Source organism: Vicugna pacos, chromosome 27, assembly GCF_048564905.1.
Source record: "Vicugna pacos chromosome 27, VicPac4, whole genome shotgun sequence".
Lineage (NCBI taxonomy): Eukaryota > Metazoa > Chordata > Mammalia > Artiodactyla > Camelidae > Vicugna > Vicugna pacos.
This window is the reverse complement of record NC_133013.1, coordinates 24,487,349-24,510,120: the sequence shown is the minus strand read 5'-3', so window position 1 is coordinate 24,510,120 and position 22,772 is coordinate 24,487,349. Positions and strand designations below refer to the sequence as shown.

At 41.2% G+C, this 22,772-nt stretch overlaps 1 protein-coding gene across 3 annotated transcripts in view; it reads right to left on the bottom strand.

The window, feature by feature from the left end:
• Positions 1 to 306: 306 nt before the first annotated feature.
• Positions 307 to 22,772, bottom strand: part of HMG20A (high mobility group 20A) — a 48,090-nt gene continuing 25,624 nt past the window's right edge. For all 3 annotated transcript variants that reach the window (XM_031691710.2, XM_006208766.4, XM_072950957.1), the window contains 8 exons: positions 17,743 to 17,890; positions 15,823 to 16,035; positions 13,378 to 13,510; positions 12,383 to 12,414; positions 7,753 to 7,828; positions 6,828 to 7,043; positions 5,710 to 5,852; positions 307 to 2,765 (listed from right to left, as the gene is read on the bottom strand). In XM_031691710.2, the coding sequence (XP_031547570.1) occupies positions 5,716 to 5,852; positions 6,828 to 7,043; positions 7,753 to 7,828; positions 12,383 to 12,414; positions 13,378 to 13,510; positions 15,823 to 16,035; positions 17,743 to 17,890 (955 nt within the window). In that variant the 3' untranslated portion in view covers positions 307 to 2,765; positions 5,710 to 5,715. The remainder of the gene's footprint in view (positions 2,766 to 5,709; positions 5,853 to 6,827; positions 7,044 to 7,752; positions 7,829 to 12,382; positions 12,415 to 13,377; positions 13,511 to 15,822; positions 16,036 to 17,742; positions 17,891 to 22,772) is intronic.

Sequence of the window (22,772 nt, the reverse complement as noted above, 5' to 3'; positions counted from 1 at the left end):
TCCTACCGAGGGGACTGAAGTCACTGACTTTAAAAACATCAGATTTCTTTCAAGTTGCCTCCAGAATACTACTGCTACATTAAGATGAATGACGACTCACTGTATTGTTATAACATACATTAAATGAGCTGAATTCTCAAACAGGCTAAGACACATTTTGAATAAGCAATTAGTAAAATGAATGTGTTACTGTTTTAAAAGCATAACGGATTTGATGATTAATGTGGGGTTGAGAAAGTCCTTAAGATGAAAAGGCAGAGGTAGGACTTTTTTTCATTCAGTTCAGGTAAAATTGAATCGGGTGGATTCAACATAGAAAAGTTTTAATGAGGCAAATGTCAAGCAAGCATATCAACTTCTTAAAAAACAAAGAAAATCTAGAAGTTTAATTACAAAAACACTTGTACAGAAAACTTGGCATTTCAACAGTTCCAAACACATGTGCACAATTTTTTCCCTAAAATTTTATTTTGTCAGAAATAAAACATTTTGTCTCATTTTCCTCAGCTGCTCCTTATGTTTTAATAAGAAGAAAGAAATCCGTAACACTGAATAGGCAACAACGTATTTCTTGAGAAGAACATGTACGTTCAATATCTACAAGTTTACTGGGAAGTGTATCGTGTTAGCCTGTGACCTCATTAGCTACCTCTTGGCTGGGCACAGAGGAGAGGGGAGGTGATGCAGACCTGCTCCACAGAGCCTGACAGTTTTGTGGCAGTTGAATCCCAGCCACCAGTGAGTCAGGTGTGTAGCTACTGGGAGAGCTGGCATGTCAAAAGCAGCCTGTTATTCTGTGAAAATGATAACCAGACTGTAGGCTCTTTCAAGATCTTGTGCATTCCTGAACACGCAGGTGTTTCAAGTCATTGTCAGATATCCTATCTAGAGTCAGGAAGGTGATGATCTTTGGACCAAGTTATAGCCTTTCCTGGTCTCCATAATGCTAACAGGGCTGCACAACACTAACACAAATGAGAAACAGAGAGAAACACTAGGAGGAAGAAAGAAAGGAAAGTATTTGGCAGAAGGCAGACACAAACTTCCAGAGCAGGCTCGGATGTCCTTCTGCCATAGACAGTGTGTGTCAGCTCGGGACTTAGCAGGCGGGACTGGGAGAGAAGTGGCAGAACAGCAGGTGAGAACAGGAAAACAGGAAAATACAGAGAAGCAGGTGAGGCGGCCAGATTTACCACAACAGATAATGAGGGGCTCTTATTCCAAAAGATTGCCAAGCGGTGGTACGTGGGTTTCAGTACCTGGAAATTTGAAGTGTGCTCATGTAAGACATTTTAAAATGGTTGTTTTTTTATTGTTGTTGTTGTTGTTTTATTTCCTTTGGGCTAAGAAAGAAACTGGGGAAGGAGATGCTGGGAAGACAGGATGGTGCAGCAACATGAGGGGGTTTCCGGCTCGCACCCTGGCCTGTGAGCATACTGCGAGGGGGCCACACTGCCACCCGCCCTCGGTGGAGTGGTGCCGAGGCAATGGGCTCAGCACGCCCTGCTTTGGTTCCAAAGATCTCAGCTGCAACCGTCAGCCTTGTGCTCTAGAGAATCAAACCACAACACCACACAACCAAACCCTGAGGTGAGAATCGGAGACCGCTCTTCCCCTTTGGTGTTAAACAAACAAACAAACAAACAAAACACTTACTAAGGGGGAAGAAGGAAAAGAAGCCTGTCCCTTAGACACAGATTCTGCAGCTATGATCACAGGAGGAAGACAACAGACATGAGAACTCTTCCTGCCCTGTTCTGTCCGCTGGCGACTATTCTGAACGACATGTCTGCCACCCACGCCCACGAACCCGCAAACCTCAAGTAGACAGGGATTCCCTCTGTTTTCACTTACGACAGACTTCGGGTTTTTTTCCGATACCAAATGAGAAACGACTTTTCTCGTTCTCTCCTGTTTGCCAATGACCTTTTCCTGGGCAAAATGCTCTACAAGTCATTGCCAACAGATGGGAACAGAAGAGCCTTGCTGGGGCTGGGACGCAGGGTGCGGGCAGGAGCGATGCTTCCGAAACAGCAGGCAGTGGCGAGGAGGAAGGAAAGAGCCTCCTCCTTCAGGGCAGCCATCACAAAGCCTCCCCCACTGAGCGCTGTGCGGGGCAGGAAACACAGCCTCGCTCCACGGGACACTGCCAACAGGAAGCTCCTTTCTTTGAGTCACAGCAGGACAATGATGGGAGAAGATTGGCCTGTCCAATGAGAGAAACTCTCCTTCAGAACCCTGCTGGGCAACAAAGCCCAGAGGTCAGAAAATGGAGACGTCTGACTTGGTGGGGGTGAAGGCAATAAAAATAACCCCCAAAGGCATAAGAAAAAGTGACAGCTAGGTAGGAAAACCACTGACAAAGCCACTAAGCCACTGATAAGAGTCCGATCTGAAGCCGAACAATGAGAAGGCTTCCTTTCTGCTGCAAAGACATCAGTCCCGGGGGCGGCTGGTCAGCAGACCATGTGCGGACCCACTTGAGCAGAAATGGAGACGAAAGGAAACTGGAGACTCGGGGGAGCGGCTGGACACTTTCAAAGCCTCACAAGGACGATTCCATAGGAAGTTTCACGTACATGTTCCTTCTGCTGGTCCCTCATATGGCTTCCTGGGGTGAAGGCATTTAACTCAAAGCTGACAGTTTTTCCACAAGCTGAGTAATCTGTACTCCCTCTGGGCCTCCACTCAATTCAAATTTCCATGGATGGCTTCTCATTCCAAACAAGTAAAACCACTTACAGAACATCTTGGAGCTCTAAGCCCTGTAGAATTGGGAGGGGAAAAAAAAAATCAAGAAGGTGAGCACTGATTAGAAAGGGTTAGGGCTGTGAGTTAAAGAAGTGCTCTGCTCTATTTTCAGAAGGTTAAGGTGAGTAGCAGGGTGTGTGTAAGCCAAAGTGCTCGTAAAGCCGCAAGCAGCCAGCCTCACTGAGGTGTCTCAGACATTCCAGTGAGAAACATGGCCCTGCTCCAGTTCAGCCACAATGGGGAGGCTGGAAAGTCGTCAGCTGCACACAGAAGAGCCACCATCAGGGACAAATCTGATGATGAAAAATTAGTACTTTATACTTTAGTCCAAATTTGATTTGGTCAATCAAAACCAATTTTCTTCAAGTATAAATCTAAGGATCTCTGCATGTGCAGGGATGTCTGCACAGGATCAATACATTCTCTTATACTGATAAAACTGCAATCACATAAAGATTTTTTTTTTTCAATTCTCAAACAGGCAAATATTTATCATTTAGTTCAACTGAAGTCAAGCAACATGCGGCTTCTGATAGTTCATACACCTCTCAGTATGAAATTACCTGCACTGCTTCCTCCCAGCTCCACTCTGTTCTAGGTACTAGTAAGCCACAAAGAAAGATGACAGCTGGGGAAATTCCACTGAATATCTGTAAAAATAACTATAAAATGGGCTGACCAAAATTTTAGAACGTAATTGCTGGATTGTAATTTTTTCCTATTTACCTGCTATTTATCTTAATGCTCTCATTCTAAGATATTTCAGTGCTTTCCCCTTACACCTATCTCTGCGTCCTTACATCAATGTTTTAGAAACCTGACTGCATTTAGATACATGTGTTCTGGTTCTGGATCCTGCACTCACCTACCTACTTAGGTACTTTCAGGTAAGACATTTAGCCTCTTTGGGACTTAGTTTCTTCCTATGTAAAATGATGGGATTTCTAAAGGCCCCTCCAGCTCTAACCTGCTCCTCTGAAACAGCAGACCATTACCTTCCCTTCACTCACTGGCTCCTGACAATGGATGAAACCTTTGCCAAGCTCACGTCAGAGTAATTAATTGCACCGCGAATGCTGGGGACATCAGCCCTAGCTGTCTGTACATATTTGTATAATGAGGCCACGCTAGAATCAATCAGAGTTTTCACAGTCGTTTCACTTGACAGTGTTGGAGGGTGTGGAGAACCACCCACTCCTAGTTATGTTTGCATGGCTAGACTGTAAGAATCTGTAGTAATAAAACGGTTCACATTTTCAGGTATTGCTTTTTTCAAAGGCAAAATATTTGTGGGTTAAAATCAAGGATAATGAAAACATTCTAGGTTTTCAAAGACACATCAGGAAGCAGATACTACAGTTTATATTCTTAAGATGGGTAAAGCTTTAGGAGAGTCTTACTGGCAAAATGCTCAAAATGGAAAACCATTTTTGGCTCAAAACTTGCAGTAACGGCCTTATACCTACGTGAGGAGACGCCACGTTATCAATTACTGTGTTCCTTCACAGGCCTCCACGCTGCCTCTCCCAGCTCTCTCTTTTTAAGCCTACAAGAGTGCTAATTGAAAACACTGTGCGAAAATGAGAAGGACGACGAGCTCCTGAGAATCCCAGGCCTAGATTCACAAGCTGTTCCCTTCGTCAACAGCAGCAGTAGTGCCACTTCTTTATTCTGCAGGGAGTCCAGCCACCTCTTAAAGCACAGTCCGTTCCATCTGGCTACTCGCTAGAAGGACGGTAATCCTTTCCCCATCAGAGCACGGCTGAGGCTAAGGGATAATGAATTGCCTTGTACAGTACTATTCCAGGGCATGGCCAAGAAGGATAAAGACTACCGCTTTTGTCTCTGCCAGCAGATGTTGCCTCATTAGATAAAGAGTCATGGGTTTTATTTATTCTTGTACATGCTGCTCAAGGCCCAAAGCATGCTAGAATGTGAATATGTACATGAGTGTGCTCGTGTATCAGCAGGACAAATAAGTAAAGATTCAAACCCATGAGCAGCCAGTCTCAGGAGCACTTCCCGCTGCCCACTCTTCTTTAGTGTCCACATACGGCCACCTACTGTGTGGTGCAGCACGAAGGTCTCCACAGGTCATACGTCGGCAGGTGTGGAATAATTTAATCAACAGGCCAACGGGCTGTCACTTTTGTGGAATGGTATACTCAAAGGCACCCCATCTCTAGGAATATGAGTGAACAAATACCAGCCCATTTAAGAAATGATACCTGATGACTGACCATTAGTACCAAAAAAGTTTATATGGGCAGATCCCTTTTGGAAATGTACTTTTTTCTCTTCTAAAAGGATGCAACACATACTACTAGTCATTTGTTGAACATATTTTTTAAAAGCTTATTTCCTCTTTCCTTTCTATTTCACGTATTGAAAGGCATTAACAGTTTCACTCTAAGGTTAGCCCACATTAACGTCTGACATACGACGGCTACTCCGACACTGAGGGTGAGTGAAAAGCTTCTTACTGTGTAGGCTTGTACACATACTGTGTCTCACTGACCACTGCCCTGAATCATCATTAATATTTTCCAGGTAAGAGGAAGCTTAACAATTAAGTGATATTTATTTTGTTCTGTGTGTTGTTTGGGGGGTTATTTCGACTAAGTTTCTCACTTACTCTTCAAAACCTTTGGGAAACGAACACCTGAGGAAACAGCTAACAAGTGACAAAGCGAGAACTGAGGTCCAGCCACAAACAACATGCTCTTCCCATCAAGCCACACCGAGGCATGCAGGAGGGAAACTGTCTTGATTCCGTTTCCCAACATTATCCACTATATTTAGCAACCATTGCAACAGGAATCTTAATCAAGTCTCCAGCTCACTTATTCAGTGTAATCCCACGGTTTCAGCAGCACAGACGAAGTCTAATGCCATCTGACTTCTGATGATGTACCGGCATGTAATACGTACATACTACACACGTCAGTGAGCACTCACCATCCCCTAACGATCAAGCCTGCTCACAACTTCTCGAACTGTCGCTATGAAGTTTTCATTGTCTTGGGGATTCGCTAAAATAATACTGTGCAGTCTGTTCATATACGAGTCGATTGTGTCCACTGTAGGCGTCTCTCCACTTCCTGAAGTGGGATAAGAAGAGAAAGTAGGAAAATCCTCCCCATTCAGTTTAACCACCATAACACAGATCAGTGATTCCACTGCAAAGGAGACGACTCTAAAGCGGTCTGCTCCACAGAGATTTTAACTTCAGAGGAGAGACTATTAGACCTCCAAGAAATGAAATTAACCCACATACTCTAAATAAACAGACGGGCCATATAACCGCTGTGCAGCATGTATGAGTGACTGCATACAACCAAAGGGGACAGACTCTCCCAGCCCTCCGCTGACTCTCCTTAACATGCAAGACTATACAAGAATGACTAGTATGTTTTCCTTTTCCTTCCCATTAAGACAAAATTACAAAGCAAGCAAACATATATCAGAAAAGTGCTTCGGGAGGGTGGGCAGGATCGGGGGAGGGGGTCAAGAAACAAAAACTTCCTGTTACAAATTAAGTCATGGGGATGTAAGGTACAGCATGGTAACTGCAGTCAATAATACTGTATTACATATTTGAAAGTTGCCAAGAGAGTATGTCTTAAAATTTCTCATCACAAGAAGATGTTTTGTTACTTTATATGGTGAAACATGGTAACTAGACTTGTGATCATCTCATAGTGCATAGAAATATTGAATCATTACACATTGTACACTTGAAAGTAATACAATGTTACATGTCAATTATACCTAAATTTAAAAAATAAGTGCCCCACTCAGGATTTATTACTCAGTTTCCATTGTTCTGAGTATCAAATTAAGCTTACTAGAAAGTAGAATATAACTGGAGAAAATTGTAACTGAGCAAAGCACCTGAAACTTTGGAAGATTTTGACCAATACTGAGATTCTATTACACGACCCAGAGAAAACCGAGGAAAACCCCCTGCTTTAACTGACTTTCCTGCAGGGGGAGACCTCAGCCTCACTGCGCCAGCAGCGGCCGGGCAGCACCTCCCGCCCCCGCCGCTCTCGCGCTCAGGGCGGACGCATTACCAGGCAAGGGCATGCTGGCGAAGCTGCTGGTCAGCACCTGGCGCAGGGTCTCCAGGTGCTGCTGTAAGACCGTGTTGCGGCTCCGCTCCTGGATCACGTCCACCTCCAGCTTCTCCACGGCTGTGCGCATGCTTTCCACGTGCTTTTGCAGCGCTGCGTTCCTCTCCTCAAACTCCATGTTGGATTTTCGAAGCTGGCGGAGCTCCGCCTCCCGAGCTGAGGACACCCGCCCCCAACAAGAAGACACATGGAGCGCCACACATCTCCGAGGAGCCCCATCGACTCGTACAGTAAGTTCTGCTCAGCTGTCTCTAATTAGCTCTCCCTCCTCATCTCCCTATTCTCACGATGGCCTTCTAGTTAGCAATTTCAGCAATAAAACACCTGGCTCCCCAGAGTTATTTTAATTCTTAAAGCTGGTCATATTCTATACTTAAGATCGCAAGGAACAGCTGCAATTCCCAGTATTTTTGTTTGTTTGTTTGCTTTATAAAGTGTGCAATGAGAAGCCAGAGGGGCTTCGTGGGGATCCTGGGAGACTGCACAAGCACAGCTGTGGGTATGCATCTTTCCAGCACTGGGGTCAGTTCTGCTCTTATTTATCTTATATTTTGGATATCCATGTAAGCTTTCATTTGTACAGAGGGTTCTGAGATAACAGCCTAAAAGCAACTGAATTAGTGATGTATGTTTATTTCCTTTGAGCCAGAGACTAAAGCAGCTTTGACATCACCGGCTTCCCTTTCCTTGGCTGGTCTTTGAGTAGCTACCTTTAACAGAGAGTGAAACAGAAGCAGTTTTCTCCTTCCAGATCAGTCTTAGGGCCTGAAATATCACTACTGTTGGTTTTGAGCAATGAATTCCTCCTGGCAACGAAACCCCTGTCACAGACCTGAGGAACACAAGATGATACTTTGGTAATCACCTTTGCTGTGGTTCAGGAATTCCTCCGTGAAGATAGGGATGTCAAAAACAGACCGCTCCTTTACCTCTGCTTCTTTCTGTGAATCAAGAGTAAAAGAACAGTTAATTCTTAAACAGAAGCTAAATTAAAATAGTAGTGTCTGAAGGCACAATGGTCTGGTTTTCCTTAAAGAAACAGTAATATGAGCAGGAATGAGTCCAGCTGAGGCCGTGAGGAAAGTGTATTCATTCACCTTTTCACTTGAACCAGACTTTCACGGAGCTCAAGCAGGTTAAGTATTCAGATCTCTCAGGTGACAACTGCTGTGCAATGACAAACCTTAGAACAAACCTACAGAAATTTCCCTAATGGAGATTTTGGAACCCATTTCTTACCTCTGTGCTTTGAATAGTCAACAGTATACAGTTGAGAAAGTGGTTGAGGTAGGAACAGAGAAAGAGAACTTCCCAGTGTTTTTTCTGTTGCTTCTTTTGGTTATGCACATAGAATGCTCCCTGCGATAGCATTATGCAATCTAAATTTCCTGAGTAGACAATGAGAATTTTGAGCGGAGATCTGCCAGCCATGAGCAATAATAATGGTATTCAATTGGTACTTCTACTTTTACTTCTACGTATTTACAAGGGACAGCCTATAATTGGGGATCTTTTAGACTTTCTTTGGACACAGGAAAAACAAACAAAATGAAGTCAGAAATAACTAGGCTCAAAATATGAAAAGCCAAGGATTATGAGATAGAAAAGAATAACAAAACCTAAAATTAATTCACCAATAAGCCATTTTTTAAAAAAGTCTCACAAAACCACTATAAATATATCCCACAATGATTCTTACGAATAAAGACAATATTTCAAAATGCTTTAGCTGCAATTTCTACAATGAATTTGAAGTTGAAAGCATTAAGAATATAGATGATAAATGTCTTGACACAGTGTTTAATATATAAGATGGTTAAGAGAACAGTGGGAAATGGGTACTAAAGAAATTCCTAGTGACATCTGATGACTTCAAAACCTTTATAACAGTTTAAAAAAATCTAGAAATCGTTCCCATTAAAACACGTTTAATGTCAGAGACAGACGGTATCTTTCCTACTTCTGGCACTACTAGTCTCTACTAGTCTTTGAACACAAAAGTGACTTGGTGCCCAGGAGAAAGGCTGTGAGAGTTAACAGCCTATGAGAGAATCCTGACAGCTCCTGTTTTCATACTGATGTCTGCCTTGCTAGGGGGCTAGGCTGTGAAACTGCCCGCCAATGGCAGCTGATCAAGAGAGACTTCTAAGATGGAAATCTGAAAAACTATGTATCTACCTGAGGAAACTTTCAGAGCACTTAATTTTTACCCTGTCTTCTACCTCTTAAAGAAAGAAAGAAGTTTTGTAGAACAGTTTGAAAACAAACAATGTCATCATCACTGAAAGCCCCAGCTTCAACACGCAAAGCTCTACGTCTAGCCAGTTCTTAGCGATTTCAAAGAGAACTAACGTGTGGGCAAGACAGACTGGTTCCAGAAGGGATCTTATTTTGCAGTGGCTTTCTCTCGACTCACCTGGCTTACCATATGCTTTGTGGGTGTGACTGGGTTGCTGAAGGAAAACAGAAAACTTACGACACACAATTCCAACATGTATGAGGCATAACAGTTGTAAGCATTAGTCCACAGTGACTTAGGATGAAGTCTTAGGATTTTGTCATCCTACCTTGTTCAGTCCCCTATTTAACTGCATAGGCTTTTATGAGATCAGCTAACCTGGCCATAGGCCTAAATATCTCCCAGTCAGAGGGGTGGGGATGCTTGGCTCCCATTTCCATGGTACCAAGAACCCTCTCCAAGGCCTCGATTCTCCTCAGACAGGTAATTCTGCTCTCTTCCTTGCCAGAGCAGTTCAAACCAAGCCCACTGTGTATGGGCAGAGGACAGCAGCATGCAGGTGCATTAACACACTGCCCCTTGGTACACTTTCTTAGAAACACCAAAGCAATTAAATGAAACTGTTCAGTCTCCGAAAGGCAACAGGGAAATTCTACTTAACGGAAGAGTCGTAATAAAACCCATCAGCACTCGTCCATTACTGACTACTTTACTCGGCATGGGGAGGATCCTCCTGGGGGCTCAGATATACTTAAGCTGCTCCAAGGATTTCTCAAGGGATTAAAATCGTAAGGATTTCATTACCTCTTCATTGAAAGGGTCTAATTTGTTCAGGCTGAGTGTCATTTTGTCATTTCTCATAAATTAAAGGAGAAACAAAATTATTGTGTCTCTCTCAGTCCCCACAGGAGATGTGGGCACTTTCTTGGGAGTAACACTAGCTGAGTCCTGAGTCTTTCCGGGCTGGCGTTTTTATTTGAGAGGAGCAGGAATACTCCTCGCTTTGGTTCTTCATTCTGTATATTGAGTGGAGGGTAAAAGAACAGAGGTCTTTCGAACTGAAACGATTTTGCTGTGATCTAGGCTCAGGGCCAGAATTTCACAGAGTGATCTCCTTCTCTCAAGTGCCCTTTACTTTAGGGAATGCTCTTAATATTGTGCACTGGGCTGAAGGGCCCCGCTGCTATGCAGAATGGCTTGAATGGCTTTCAGGTCGGCATTTCTTAAGCTCCAATATGCTCTCCAGTATCTGCGCTGGTAACAATGTTTTAGGAATCTAAGTTCCATTTAGGAATACAATAGATTTCTTTACTGTATACACATAAATCAGATCGTTTCTGTCTTAAGTGGCAACAAATTTTGCTGACATCACAGGCAACCAGGCCCATTTTAACTTTCAACACTGTCAGGTTAATTCCATACAGGGTGGCACATGCTGCCAAGAATGCTAAGGCTGGGCTACAGAGGCCTGCATTTCAGTCATGATTTGGCCTCTAATTCAGTATGTGATTCTGGGAGGTTCTTTCCTGTCTTAGGCAAGTCATTTCCCTCACCGGCAAAATGAGGGGGTCAGTTGAGAGGTCTGAGGTCTTGCTATTTTTGCAGTGACCTCAGAGACAGGCTACTCTACTGGATGTGTCACTTCCCTCCTGATAGGATAAGCAGAGGGAGATAAGCATGTATTTGGAAACTGTGATGTTTTAGGCATTCTGCAAGATCCTTGCTCTTTTATTAACTTCCTCATAACTCTGCTCAAGCCATTTTACCCATCCTGAAGTGCCCCCATGAAACCTGGGGTATCTCTAAGGTCTGATTCAGTTCCTCCCTTCTAAGGGGGCTTCTGTGGTTCCCCTCTCTCCCCAACTCAAAGCACTTGCTTACTTTCCTGAACTCTTATTATACCAGGTCATGTGTAACTATGTTTAAAAATTGTCAATCCAGTTTTTTACTGCAATTGTCTTGAAATTATCTAGTTTAGTAAAGCTATTCAATGAAAAATAAAAACTGATAACGTGAAGGACATTAATTGGGCCAATAGCCTTACTAAGAGAGCTTTATCCTGATGTGGGCATACGATAGACAGATTTATAGAGCCCACTCTACATTCATTTGAGAAGCTACTGCTGGCTCTTCACCTACTCCCTCCTTTTCTTTGTTTGGTTTAATGTGTCTAATCCCGAAACAGGGAAATCACAGAGACTTATTCCTTTTCATAATCATAGAAACTCATATCATGCTAAGTAATATATTTTAATAAAAAGCTTCATTTCTCAAATCATTAGTTTCTATGACTGATTGAGTCTACTAAATCTTTTTTAGTTGACTGCAAGTATCAACCCTATTAAAGATAAAAATGCCACATGTGGTTTGGCCAGCAAAATCCATAGATAAAAGGAGCCAGTCATTGACTAGAAAATGTGAGATCTAATATTTTAGATTAATGTTCAAATTCTTTTTTGTAACCATTAAGGATAGAGAAGCAATAAAGGATGTTTAATAGAGAAAAAAAGAAGTATGGAAATTTCTTGGTATTGGGTGGGCACACGAAGGAAAGAAGAAATAAGTAATTATACAAGTATCTGGCAATATGGAAATCTTCCAACACTACTGAAGCAAAAAAAATTTAATATTTCGCCCGAATTCAAGTGCAGAAATGTCATATATATATATATATATATATGTGTGTGTGTGTCATATATATATATATATATATATATATATATATATATATACACATTTACATAGGATTTATATGAAGAATAAAATGCTAATATTTACTATACTTCTTATTTTATAATTCATGGCTAGTAATACATCTATTTTTTGACTTGTCAATCTAAAAGTTTTCTCTGTTTTGAAGGTCATTAATAACAAATTAGGTATGAGAATTACAACTCCAAGATAAATGATATTATCTTGAAGAAATAATTTCCTTGATTTAGTTAAAAAGCCAATACATGCAAAAGAGTGTATCATTTCTATACCTCACTCTGAATTCCAGCCATCTTCAGCATTTAAAGCCAATAAAATTCTTGGACCACAAGAAAGGACTGGAGTTAGGGGCTTTAGTTCAAGGACAGACTCAAGATGTAAGTGTCTACCATATGTTAAGAATCCTTGAGCTAAAGGCAACTCACCCAATCTGAATTATAGGATAGGAAACACTCTGCCATTCACTAAAAAAGAGGTCCAATAACATTTCAAACAACATCATTATTATAAATGTAAATATATGTATAGATAGAAAGCTAATTACCTCATGATCATGAGTAGCCTGTCGAGCTGCATCTAAAAATATGAAAGAATAAGAACATTCAGTTGAAAGACAAAACAATAACAAAACTCAAACAAATAACTGTGCCAAACTACAGAAACTGTGGGTATATGTGGGTTCTCAAAACATACCATATTTTCTCTAATGGCTTTATCAATCAGTCAGTCAACAAAAGTTAAAGGGAACCCCATCTTACAGGTTACACAATTAGACACAGAGAAACAGCAGACGCATTCCTACCTTTGAGGAGAATAGGGTGGGAGAGTGGACAGGAAACACATAACAGGGGCTGTTTGTACAATATTACAGTTTAGCAGGCAAGATGCCCAAATGTGGAGAAGACGCAATAGCAAAGGAATGACAGGCCATTACGAGTGGGGCTTCTTTGGCAGTGTTTCCTGAAGAAGGAACTTTAAGCAACGCTTGTAAGAGTGTGACGAACAATTTTAACAGAAAACAAAAGATCCATGAAGATGGGGATCTTGTTTATCGTGTTCACCTTTGCATTCTTAATGCCAAGGTGAGATCCTGACATGTAATAGGAGGTGTTCAGTACGTACTTTTTATATACACACATTCATGAGTGAATGAAAAGGATGCTCACTGAAGGCCAGGAGAGATGATCACATGAAGGCTTAGAGGTGTGAAAGCAAGGCAGTTATGTAGCAGACAGATTTGTTTAGAGGAAGAGAAATGCTTAAACTAGAAATTTTTAATTTTTAAAAAAGCACAGGCAACTAAAAGGGGTCTTGGAGCACAAGCCAAATTGTTGATACTAGATATGGAAACCCAACTGAAATGTCTAAAGGAGAGCAACATGATTTTAATAAAATTCCAAGACGATGCTTTTAAGGGAATGTTGCATAATGGAGAAATGATATAAACATATCTTTTATATTTATTGCTCTAATACGAGGCTTTGGGACACTCTGTCAGGCAAAACAAACTACAAATACATTTGGTTCTGGTTCTGATACCTTGCCTGTGAGATTTGCCTTTCTGACGGTCCTGGGTTTTCCTACTGAAGACCTTGTAGGCCTCAGTCTTCTGATACTGCTCCAGTTCCTTCATGTAACGCTCCTTATCTCTGTCTGCTTCATCAAGGTAGCGCTAGGAAACAAATGTGGAATTATTTCCAAGAAAGAGGTGTTATTTAGGTAAAATACCAATAAACTCTTTGAAGAAAACAGAGGATAATTAGAACATGGAAAGAAAAGTACATGTCGAATAAGCTTTAAGGGAGAATTAAAAAAAAAAGTCATGTGAATAGAATGAAATATAATCTCTCAATGATAAAAGAAATAGGTGACACTGACTGTTTAGACTATTTCATGCCCTTCTAAGTTAATGAAGACAAGTTCTATTGAGATCATTCTCATAAAAAATTCAGAAGGAGATGATTATAGTTATTCCCCTAATCCTACAGATAGAACTACACATGGCAACTAGAGTCTTCAAGAAGACTGCACACCACACAGGCACTTAATCTTCCCAGGGGAAGGGATGGAATATTACTTTGTTTCTTTATCCTCAAACCATTCTGGGGGGATGATCTCATACATCAATTGGCCTTTTAAGAGCCAGGAGAGTGGAGCACTAAAGCCGGGAGACACAAAGAACATAAAAGAATGACCTCATCCTATGGACCCAAAATGGACTGCTGTGAGAGAGCCTTTATCTACATGCTTTGTGCTATTAATTATTTAAACAAAGTTCATTGATCTACAAGGATAATTTTGTTTAATGCCTTATACTTTTCATTCATCAATTAGGTTTAAGAAATAAAAATATAAAAATACTGCTTCTAAATGAACACAAATTGGAGTCAGGAATCATGTTAAAAGCCTTGTCCCAGATGTCGGGAACACCCAACTGGCCAAATCTGGGACAAATGAAGTATCAAAATACTTAAGTGCAGTAATAAATTATAAGCCATTGGGAAAAAAAATAAATTCTTAGAAATGCCAAGGGCCGACTGGTATATGTGGAGGGAGAGCTAGAGTTGGAAAATCATCATTTGCAACCATCGTGGTAAAGATCAGATCGAGCAAAAGTCATCAATAAATGCTAAATCTAGGGGGAAATGTTGACATGGAACAGATTATTTGCATGTTCTTAAAATGTCTCTCCAGAGATTTCTTATTAATTATAAGGGATAATAAAAAAACTTTATTGAGTGAGCAAAATTAACATTACCAATGAGGAATAAAAGGACATTGCGTGCCTGCATATGTGATACCCTGAGAAGGACCAACACCACCTGTGCAGTATTCCATGTAACCTCAGTCTAATCACGAGAAGACATCAGACAACTACAGAATGCGGAATGTTCTGTTAAAAGTAAACATGAAGGAGAGAGAGAAAAAGGAAGAGATTGTATTCTTAAAAAATATCCGTGTCATAAAAGACAAAGGCTGTGGAAATATCCCAGATTAAAGGAATCTAGAATTTTGACTACTAAACACAGAACTTGACCCCTGGAGTAGAATCTGAACTAGAGACGGAAAACGCTATAGAGGAATGCCTCTGAAAAATGAAAAAAAATTTTTTTTAACATTTTTTAATTGAGTTATAGTCATTTTACAATGTTGTGTCAAATTCCAGTGCAGAACTGAAAAATGAAAATTTTTGAATTCAGTTAATTCCCAAGAGTAACTTTCAATTTGGTTTTATTCTGTTCGGAATCCTTTTTAAAGAGTGTAAGACATAAAAGAAATATAGATGTATTTCTGATGCTGAGAATGCTGGGGACTTTTAACCCCCACCACTCCCACAGTCATTACCATCACACCATGTCTGTGGCATTTCCACCAGTTCGTGGCTATCTTGTCCTGAATTCCTCTCAACTCTCTCTAACAAATGGATTTGTTTCAGTTTGGCAAAAGGGTTAGTTTCTGTCTTGGAGGAGAAGGAATTCAAATAGTTCTCGCTTTATTTTCCACAGCAGGTTAAATTTGCCAGAACTCCAGTTACAAAAATTTATTAAAGCAGTAAAATCTTTTTCTTAAACAAAAATCTTCTGTGCACGGAAGAATTTTATCAAATGATCTTTTCTCATATGACTCATGACATTTCATTTAACTTGGTAGAATAAATTATGTTGATAGAGTTCTGAATATTGAACTACTTTTTACAAAAATCTTATATGAACTCTCAGCATATAAAGCAAATAAAAGTAGAGCTGCTTTGGTTGAGGGGGGATCCTAGAGTCCCTTCTGCTCACACTCCTGGCAGCAGACCCCGGAAGGGTGCAAGAAGCACTGTGCTAGAGAAAAGCGCCATGAAGGACCCTGCTAGTCTGGTCTCCTAGGCATCGCAACAAAATTCAAGAATCAAAAGTCCATTCTCTTTGCTTTTCTGACAAAAGTTATTTTTGAGATATAATCAAAACCGAGCAAAGGGTCAGGAATAGGAACAATTACCTGTTTTTCCTCAGGAGGAAGTTTACTCCATTCATTGCCTAACATCCTTGTAATTTCTGGAAACGGGACTTCTGGTCTTTTTGCTCGAAGCTGTTCTCGACGCTCGTTCATGAACCGAACATATCCTGTAAGGGGGGACTTGGGTGCATTGCTGTCTCGAAGAGGTTTCTTCCTCTTTCTTCCTTTGGACCAGCCTCCTCGTTTACTTCTTTGCTACAAAACAATACAAAATAAAAAACCAAAAACCAAGTTACAACAAAAATTTCCCCAAATAACCCAAGAATAAACACAAACTATACAGGATTAAAAATTGCATTTTCCTACCGTTAAGGCCTTGGATAGTCAAAGCTCTCCGAAACTGTTACAGGTATAAATGACTGCAATGAGACTTTCAAGAAGGGACTCCAGATGGTTCACCTGCAGACCTTTGTATGTATCATGGTACAAACCGCTACACTGAGGGCTATTTCAGTGCTAATCCTAACAGATAAGAATAAGGGGTACCATGAGCACATAAGCTCTGGCCTGTATATGCACTTAACAAATGCTGACTCCTGATGGGGGTGTGTTCTAAACGAGAAATGCAGCACATAGTCAGCACTGTGCCCGAGAAGCAGACATTGCTGCAGGACGTCAGAACAAGATGTTTTCACATGCACTGGGCAAAAGAAGAGACCAACTGTAGCACAGGGATTAAAAATCATTTATGAAGGTGTTTCTCATTGATATCATTCAAAGACAGTTTATTTCCCACAGCAGATAGCATTATAGATTTTAAAATTAGTCCTTAGACTTAGAAAAATTTCAGCAACTCTAATATATCCAAAATGAAGACTAGTACTTTGGCTTGATGATTCATTTCTTAAGATGTTTATGTTATAAAGATCTTTATACATTACTAGTTAAAACTAAAGATGAAATCACCTCTTAAAAAGTTTTAAAAAGGGACTGAGGTTCCACTGATGTTTTACCACAGCCTTTTTTCTTTGTCCTTTTAAACAAGACACAAGGTACTTTTGCTTCATAATTTCACAAATACACATAGTCTACCAGTTAATAAAGTTTTACGGATATAAGAATTCTTATTTCAGAGAAGAGAAAGGTAAGCAAAATGGGACAAAAATATCAAAATATTAATTATCAGACTGTACTCATCCAAATATATAAAATGGTACAATTAATTCAGTATTGGGCAAATGGTGTATTTGGTATCAGTTTTTTTTCTTTTCGGTTTTTGTTTTGTAAACCTAGTAACACTTAACATTAAAGCTACTAAGGATTTAAGATGTTTTAGAAGCTTTAGGCATTCATCATAACCTTTAAGGACACCAACATGAAAAGAATCAGCTCTCTCAAAAGAAGAATAAAGACAATAATAAATGGTGGTACTCTTTTATGGTTAAAAAAAAAAAGAGTGCCTTAAATGTAAACAATGTAATCAGTCACTTGTGAGGAATGCTGAAGGTCCAACAAGGGCATGATGGCCCAGACTCTTTTGGAACCTTTGGTGAATTAGAGAAAGATGCCCACTATTGGAGGGTAGGCTTGGTGAGTCATGCGAATCCTCTGGGCACATATGACCATGCTGCTGGGTTTGGTGAGCAGTAAGTGGTCTTGAATAAGGGCATATGGACTCCTCATTAATTACTTATTTAATTACATCACTCAACTCATTTATAAGCATTTGTTGAGCATCTAATCTGATGCAGGTATAGTTTTTTTTCAGCAGCGGAAAAAGAAGAGTCTACCTGTCTCTGTATCATTAAAACCATTAATATGGTGCTACATAAAACAAGAAATATAAAACAGAAAACTCTGCAGAATGTACGACTGCCAGAGGATGAACACCCCAGTCAACTCCCTTGCTGACTGCTCCTTCAGAAGCCTAAGCCCAGTGACGGAGGGGGCGCTGCAGCTCACCTCATCTTCGTGCCGCTGTTCACTGCCTTCCGCTGTACCTGAAGGCTCGTTGTGAAGCAGCTGACCTCGGGTGAGATCCTCCACAAATTCCGGATTGTTGGTGGATGACGCGGCTCCACCGCTGTACGGACCCTCTGGGTGGGTTAACCTGAGGAATGACGGGCAGAGGCGGAAAAGCTCAGTCCCAATGGCACCAAAAGCTCCCACCCACCAAGCACCCGACGGGTTTCACGGCCAGCAAAATCACGTGCCAGCCCTTGAATTAATTCCTCTACCTCATCTGTGTAAATGTAAACAATGTCTCCATAGCAGTTACAGAGAATTTGAAAAAGGTTTCAGTGCTTGCTTGAACCAGGTCAGTTCCATGAAGCAGTCTCCCCGACCCCTCAAAGTACCTCTCCCTCAACACAGCCTTCACGTTTCAGTTTTGAGCATGTCATTGACTTTTATATGCCACTTTTCCTATATCTACAAGGTAATAAAAGGAAAATATGATTAACGGAAAAGAACAGGCATGGGAGTTGCAGAGGCAGTTTGCCCCCATCACAAAAGAGAGAGTTCTTTGAGGGCATAGGAAGTGCCCCTTACAGCACATTCCATAGGCTACTCCTTCTTGGATTACACTGTTTACTGACAACCAGATCATCTAAGAACAGTATTATCAAGTCCTGTTATAATTGTTAATAAATCAGAGACATATATTTTCTGTTTGCACCATTCTGTTCCAGGTGAGTCAGCAAACAAGATCTCAACCTTCTGAAAAGTGGACACGAGAAGGAACAGATGATGGTTGGACCTGAGCCTGATTTACCCACCCTAGGTGGATAAAGGGATGGAAACAAAGGTAACACCATGTGCTAGGGAGTTTGGGGTTTGGGGCGGGTAGTGGGGAAGGTGGAGGAAGATGTATGAGAGTAATATTCAGTCATTATTTTGGAAGAATGTATACTCCATAGGGTTATAGAAAATAATTCCAGTGCAACGTTAAGTACTGGAACAGAGGTTTGTAAAATGTGCCATAAAGGTACAGTAGAGGGGATGATGAATTTTATACATATGGAGAGAATGTTAAGAAAGGTTTTACAGAGGAGGGCTTAAAAGATGAATAGGCATTCATTAGGTACATAACATTATCACAGGTAGAAACAACAGAGTATAAGAGAAGAAAGGGAAACCGTTCAGGAGGCTACTGCAGCAGACTCAGTGAGAGGCAGGAGAATGGGAGACAGAAAGCTAAGAGAGAATTGGCTGACTGAATATAAATAGTGAGGGAAAAAGAAGAGTGAAAGTTATTTCTGAGGTTTCTAGATTGAGTAATAATGTACTATTAGCCAAGGTAACAACTGGGGTGTGTGTGTGTGTGTGTGTGTGTGTGTGTTTGTGTGTAAGAAAGACAGAGAGAAAATGCTAAGTTTGAAACACTCATGGCATAATTAAGTGGAGCTGTCCCACAGACAACTGGAAGCACGCCCTGAGAGAACAGAAGCGAAGAAAAGGCAGGAGACAGCTGGGGAGGCATCAGCTCACGGCAACAGAGGGAAGCGCCAGCATTGTCCAGAAAGACAGTCAGGAGAACAGTCATAACAGAAGTCTGGTGGGACAATCTATTTTAGCAGCAAGTGTTAGAAAGAGCTGGGAAAGTCCAAGGAGGGCATTAAGAAGCCCAGGGAAGAACACTGTCGCCGAGGCCAAGACAGCAAGACTTTAGAGAAGGGGGTGTTAGACAAGCAAAAAGTTGCAGATGTCACACAGACAGGCTAAAAAGTATCTGCTAAATTTGAAGACCTGAGGGTCTTCAATCTTAGGCAGTACAGTTTTAGCAGAATTACGGGAATAAAAACCAGATTACAGTGGACTGAGATGAAAGCAGATGCAGACTGTCCTGGAAAGGAAAGAAATTCTGTTTTTCTGTCCCTTTCTAGAAAAAATAGATTATTTAAACTAGGAGGTTCCTACATTTTTGAGGTCCTTTGAAAAAGAGTAGGTAAGAGAAGTTATGAACTCAATGCTAATCATGTTCTCTGAAAAGAGGTGCCATCAGAGATCCAGTCTGATCTTGGCAGCTTTGTTTTCTAAATATTTCAATCATTCTGGATGTCTTAGGATGTCTTGTTCTTTCACTGTTATCCTTCATTTCAACTGTGCCATCAATTTTTAAGTTACTAACTCTTATTTCAGTAAAATATGAAAACTAGGTACGGGAAAGAGTACCAATCCTGTGAGTCCCCTGACTGAAATGTATAGGGATCAGAGGGAGTAATTAAAAGTGTCAAATGCCTTAGAGATGACAAGCTGCATAAAGACTGGGGGAAAAACAGGCTCTTTTGTTCCTGTGAATGAATTGTTCATGCTCTTAGCTAGTCAACAACCCTTCCTCTTGTGCGCTGGATCCCACACCCTCTAGCCCACTCAAAAATAGGTTTTCAGCAATTCTGCCCTCTTTCGGCATCACCGATTCTTTCCTCTCTACTAGATCAGCCTAATCAACATATAAATGTGAAGTTACTACTCTTATCTGGAAACAAAACAAAACACACTTTGACTCCACTTCATTTTCCTCCTTCCCTTTACGGAATTGTTTACAGAGCAGCCCCCCACCCCCATCCAAGGGTGATACATTCCAAGATCCCTAATGGAAGCCTGAGACCACAGATAGCACTGAACCCTGATTTCTGCTCATGTCTTCCACCACAAATTTAATGCCTTTTCTATCTTAAGTAAGCACTTATCAGGTACTGGGGTTGCAACTCTTGCCGTTTGAGATGAGACAGCAAAACTAGCACGACTTTCCTTCTCCTTCTTCAGAATTCCACAGATAGAAGATTCATTCTTACCCTAGATCTTAGCAACCTCAGCATACTTTTTCTTTCCTTACTAAGTCAAGAATTTTCACCTTTTCACTTAAAGGAAGCATATTAGAGCTTCTCTTTGGCATATCTGAAATGCTAGCATCAACACTCTTGTGCTTTCGGGCCATCATTAAGTAAAACAAGTTACCTGAACACAAGCACTGAGATACTGTGACAGTCCGTCTGACAACAGAGGCAGCTACTCAGTGACTAACAGGTGGGATACTCTGGACAGAGTGATGATTCACATTCCAGGCGGGACGCAGTGGGGTGGGACACTGTGAGATTTTATCACACTACTCACAATGGTGGACATTTTAAAACATGAATTGTTTATTTATGAAATTTTCCATTTAATATTTTCTCACCAGGGCTAACCATGGTGGGTAACTGAAACTGGAAAGTGAAGCCACGGATAAGGGGGTACTCACTGACTTCAACTGTTTTACTGGAAAGAACTGTTTATACTTATTGACTTCAATTTCTCTTCTTTCATTCTGTCTTAAATCCAACCCAAAGGAGGTAAGTGTCTACAACTCTTGACAAGGTCACCGATGCCTCCATGCTAAATCCAGTGTCATTTCTCAGCCCTTATCTTACCTGATCTTCCGGAAATATTTGACACAGTTGATCTCTTCCCCTTCCTTGAAGTACTTTCATTACCAGGTTTCCAGGACCCTGTACTCCTCCGGTTTTTCTGTTACCTTTTTCGGTGCCCCTTTGAGTCTGTTTGCTGACTCTTTCTCCTCTCCCTGACTTCTAAACGCTGGAGTATCCCTGAGTTCAAGTGTCAACCTCTTCTCTTTTCTATCCACACAGTGCCCCTTCCTGTGGGGATCTCAATCAGGCTCATGGCTTTAAGTATCAGCTGTATGTGATCAGCTTCCAAGTTCCCCTTTCTAGTCTAGACAGCTCCTAACTTTAGAGACGTCAAGTTGCCTATATAACATCTCTGCTTGGATATCTAAGCATCTCAATTTTAAAATCTCCAAAACCGAGTTCCTAACATTCCCTCCCCAACTCGCTCAGTCTTCCCTGTCTAATTTCAAGGAGATCCCAACCCCTCAGCTGTTTAAGCCAAAATTCTGGAGATGTCTTTTGGACTGCTTTTTCTCCCTTCTCACATCTCATCTGGTCTTTCAGACAAATCTTGTTTGGCTTACCTTCAAAATATATCCAGAGTTCTATACTTCTCACCTCTCCCAGTCCTAGTATTTTGAAACCCCCTCCAGGTTTCTGTCCCTACTACTCCACCAACATTTCTCTTGTCAAAGTCACTAGTGAAGTTCTTCGAGTCATCATCCCTTACCTGGATCATTTTAGAACCCTAATGGGCCTCCTTGCTTCCAGCCGTGCTTCCTTCTCTCTATTCTCAATATAGCAGTCACAGGGACGCTGTTAGAAAGTGTCAGATCATATCATTCTGCTCAAAATCCACCCATGCCTTCCCACCTCACTCAGAGTAACAGCTGAAGTACTTACTCTGACCCGTAAGACCCTACATGATCTAGTCCCTTGCTACCCAAAGTACGGGCCTCCCACCAGCAGCACTGGCATCACCTTAGACTGTCTGACTCAGCATTTGCATTTTAGTAAGATTTCTAGGCAGTTCTTAAGTTTTAAAGTTTGAGAAACACTGATGTAGCCTATTACTCCCCCCTCCCCGGTATACTCTGCTCCAGCCACACGGGGCTCCTGGTTATTTCTAAAAGGAAGAAACACTCCTACCTCAAGGCTTTCACACTCACCGCTCCCTCTGCCTAGAATAATCTGCCTCCATAACTGCAGGCTAGCTACCTTACTTCCTTCAGGTCTTTATTCCAGTCATTTGTAAAGCTTTTCTGGGCCACCTTATCTAAAATGGCACCCCAGGCCCTTCCTATCCCTCTTCCCAACTTTATTTTTTAATCCAGTTTTCTTGTCAATGTAGTATGCATTTTACTTATTTATCCTGTTTATTGTCTGACTTCCCTAGTAGAATTTAAGCTCTGTAGGGGTTGAGATTTTTGTCTGTTTTGGCTATTGCTAATATCTAGTGCCTGGAACGGTGTCTGGCACACGCAGACACTCAGAACATTTTTATTGTATGAATTGGATTCAGCAACTAGGTGGCTTTTAAAAGTCTTAGAGAACAGTTTCATCTGAATATAAACAGAAGGCAGGTATTAATGAGTTAAGAAA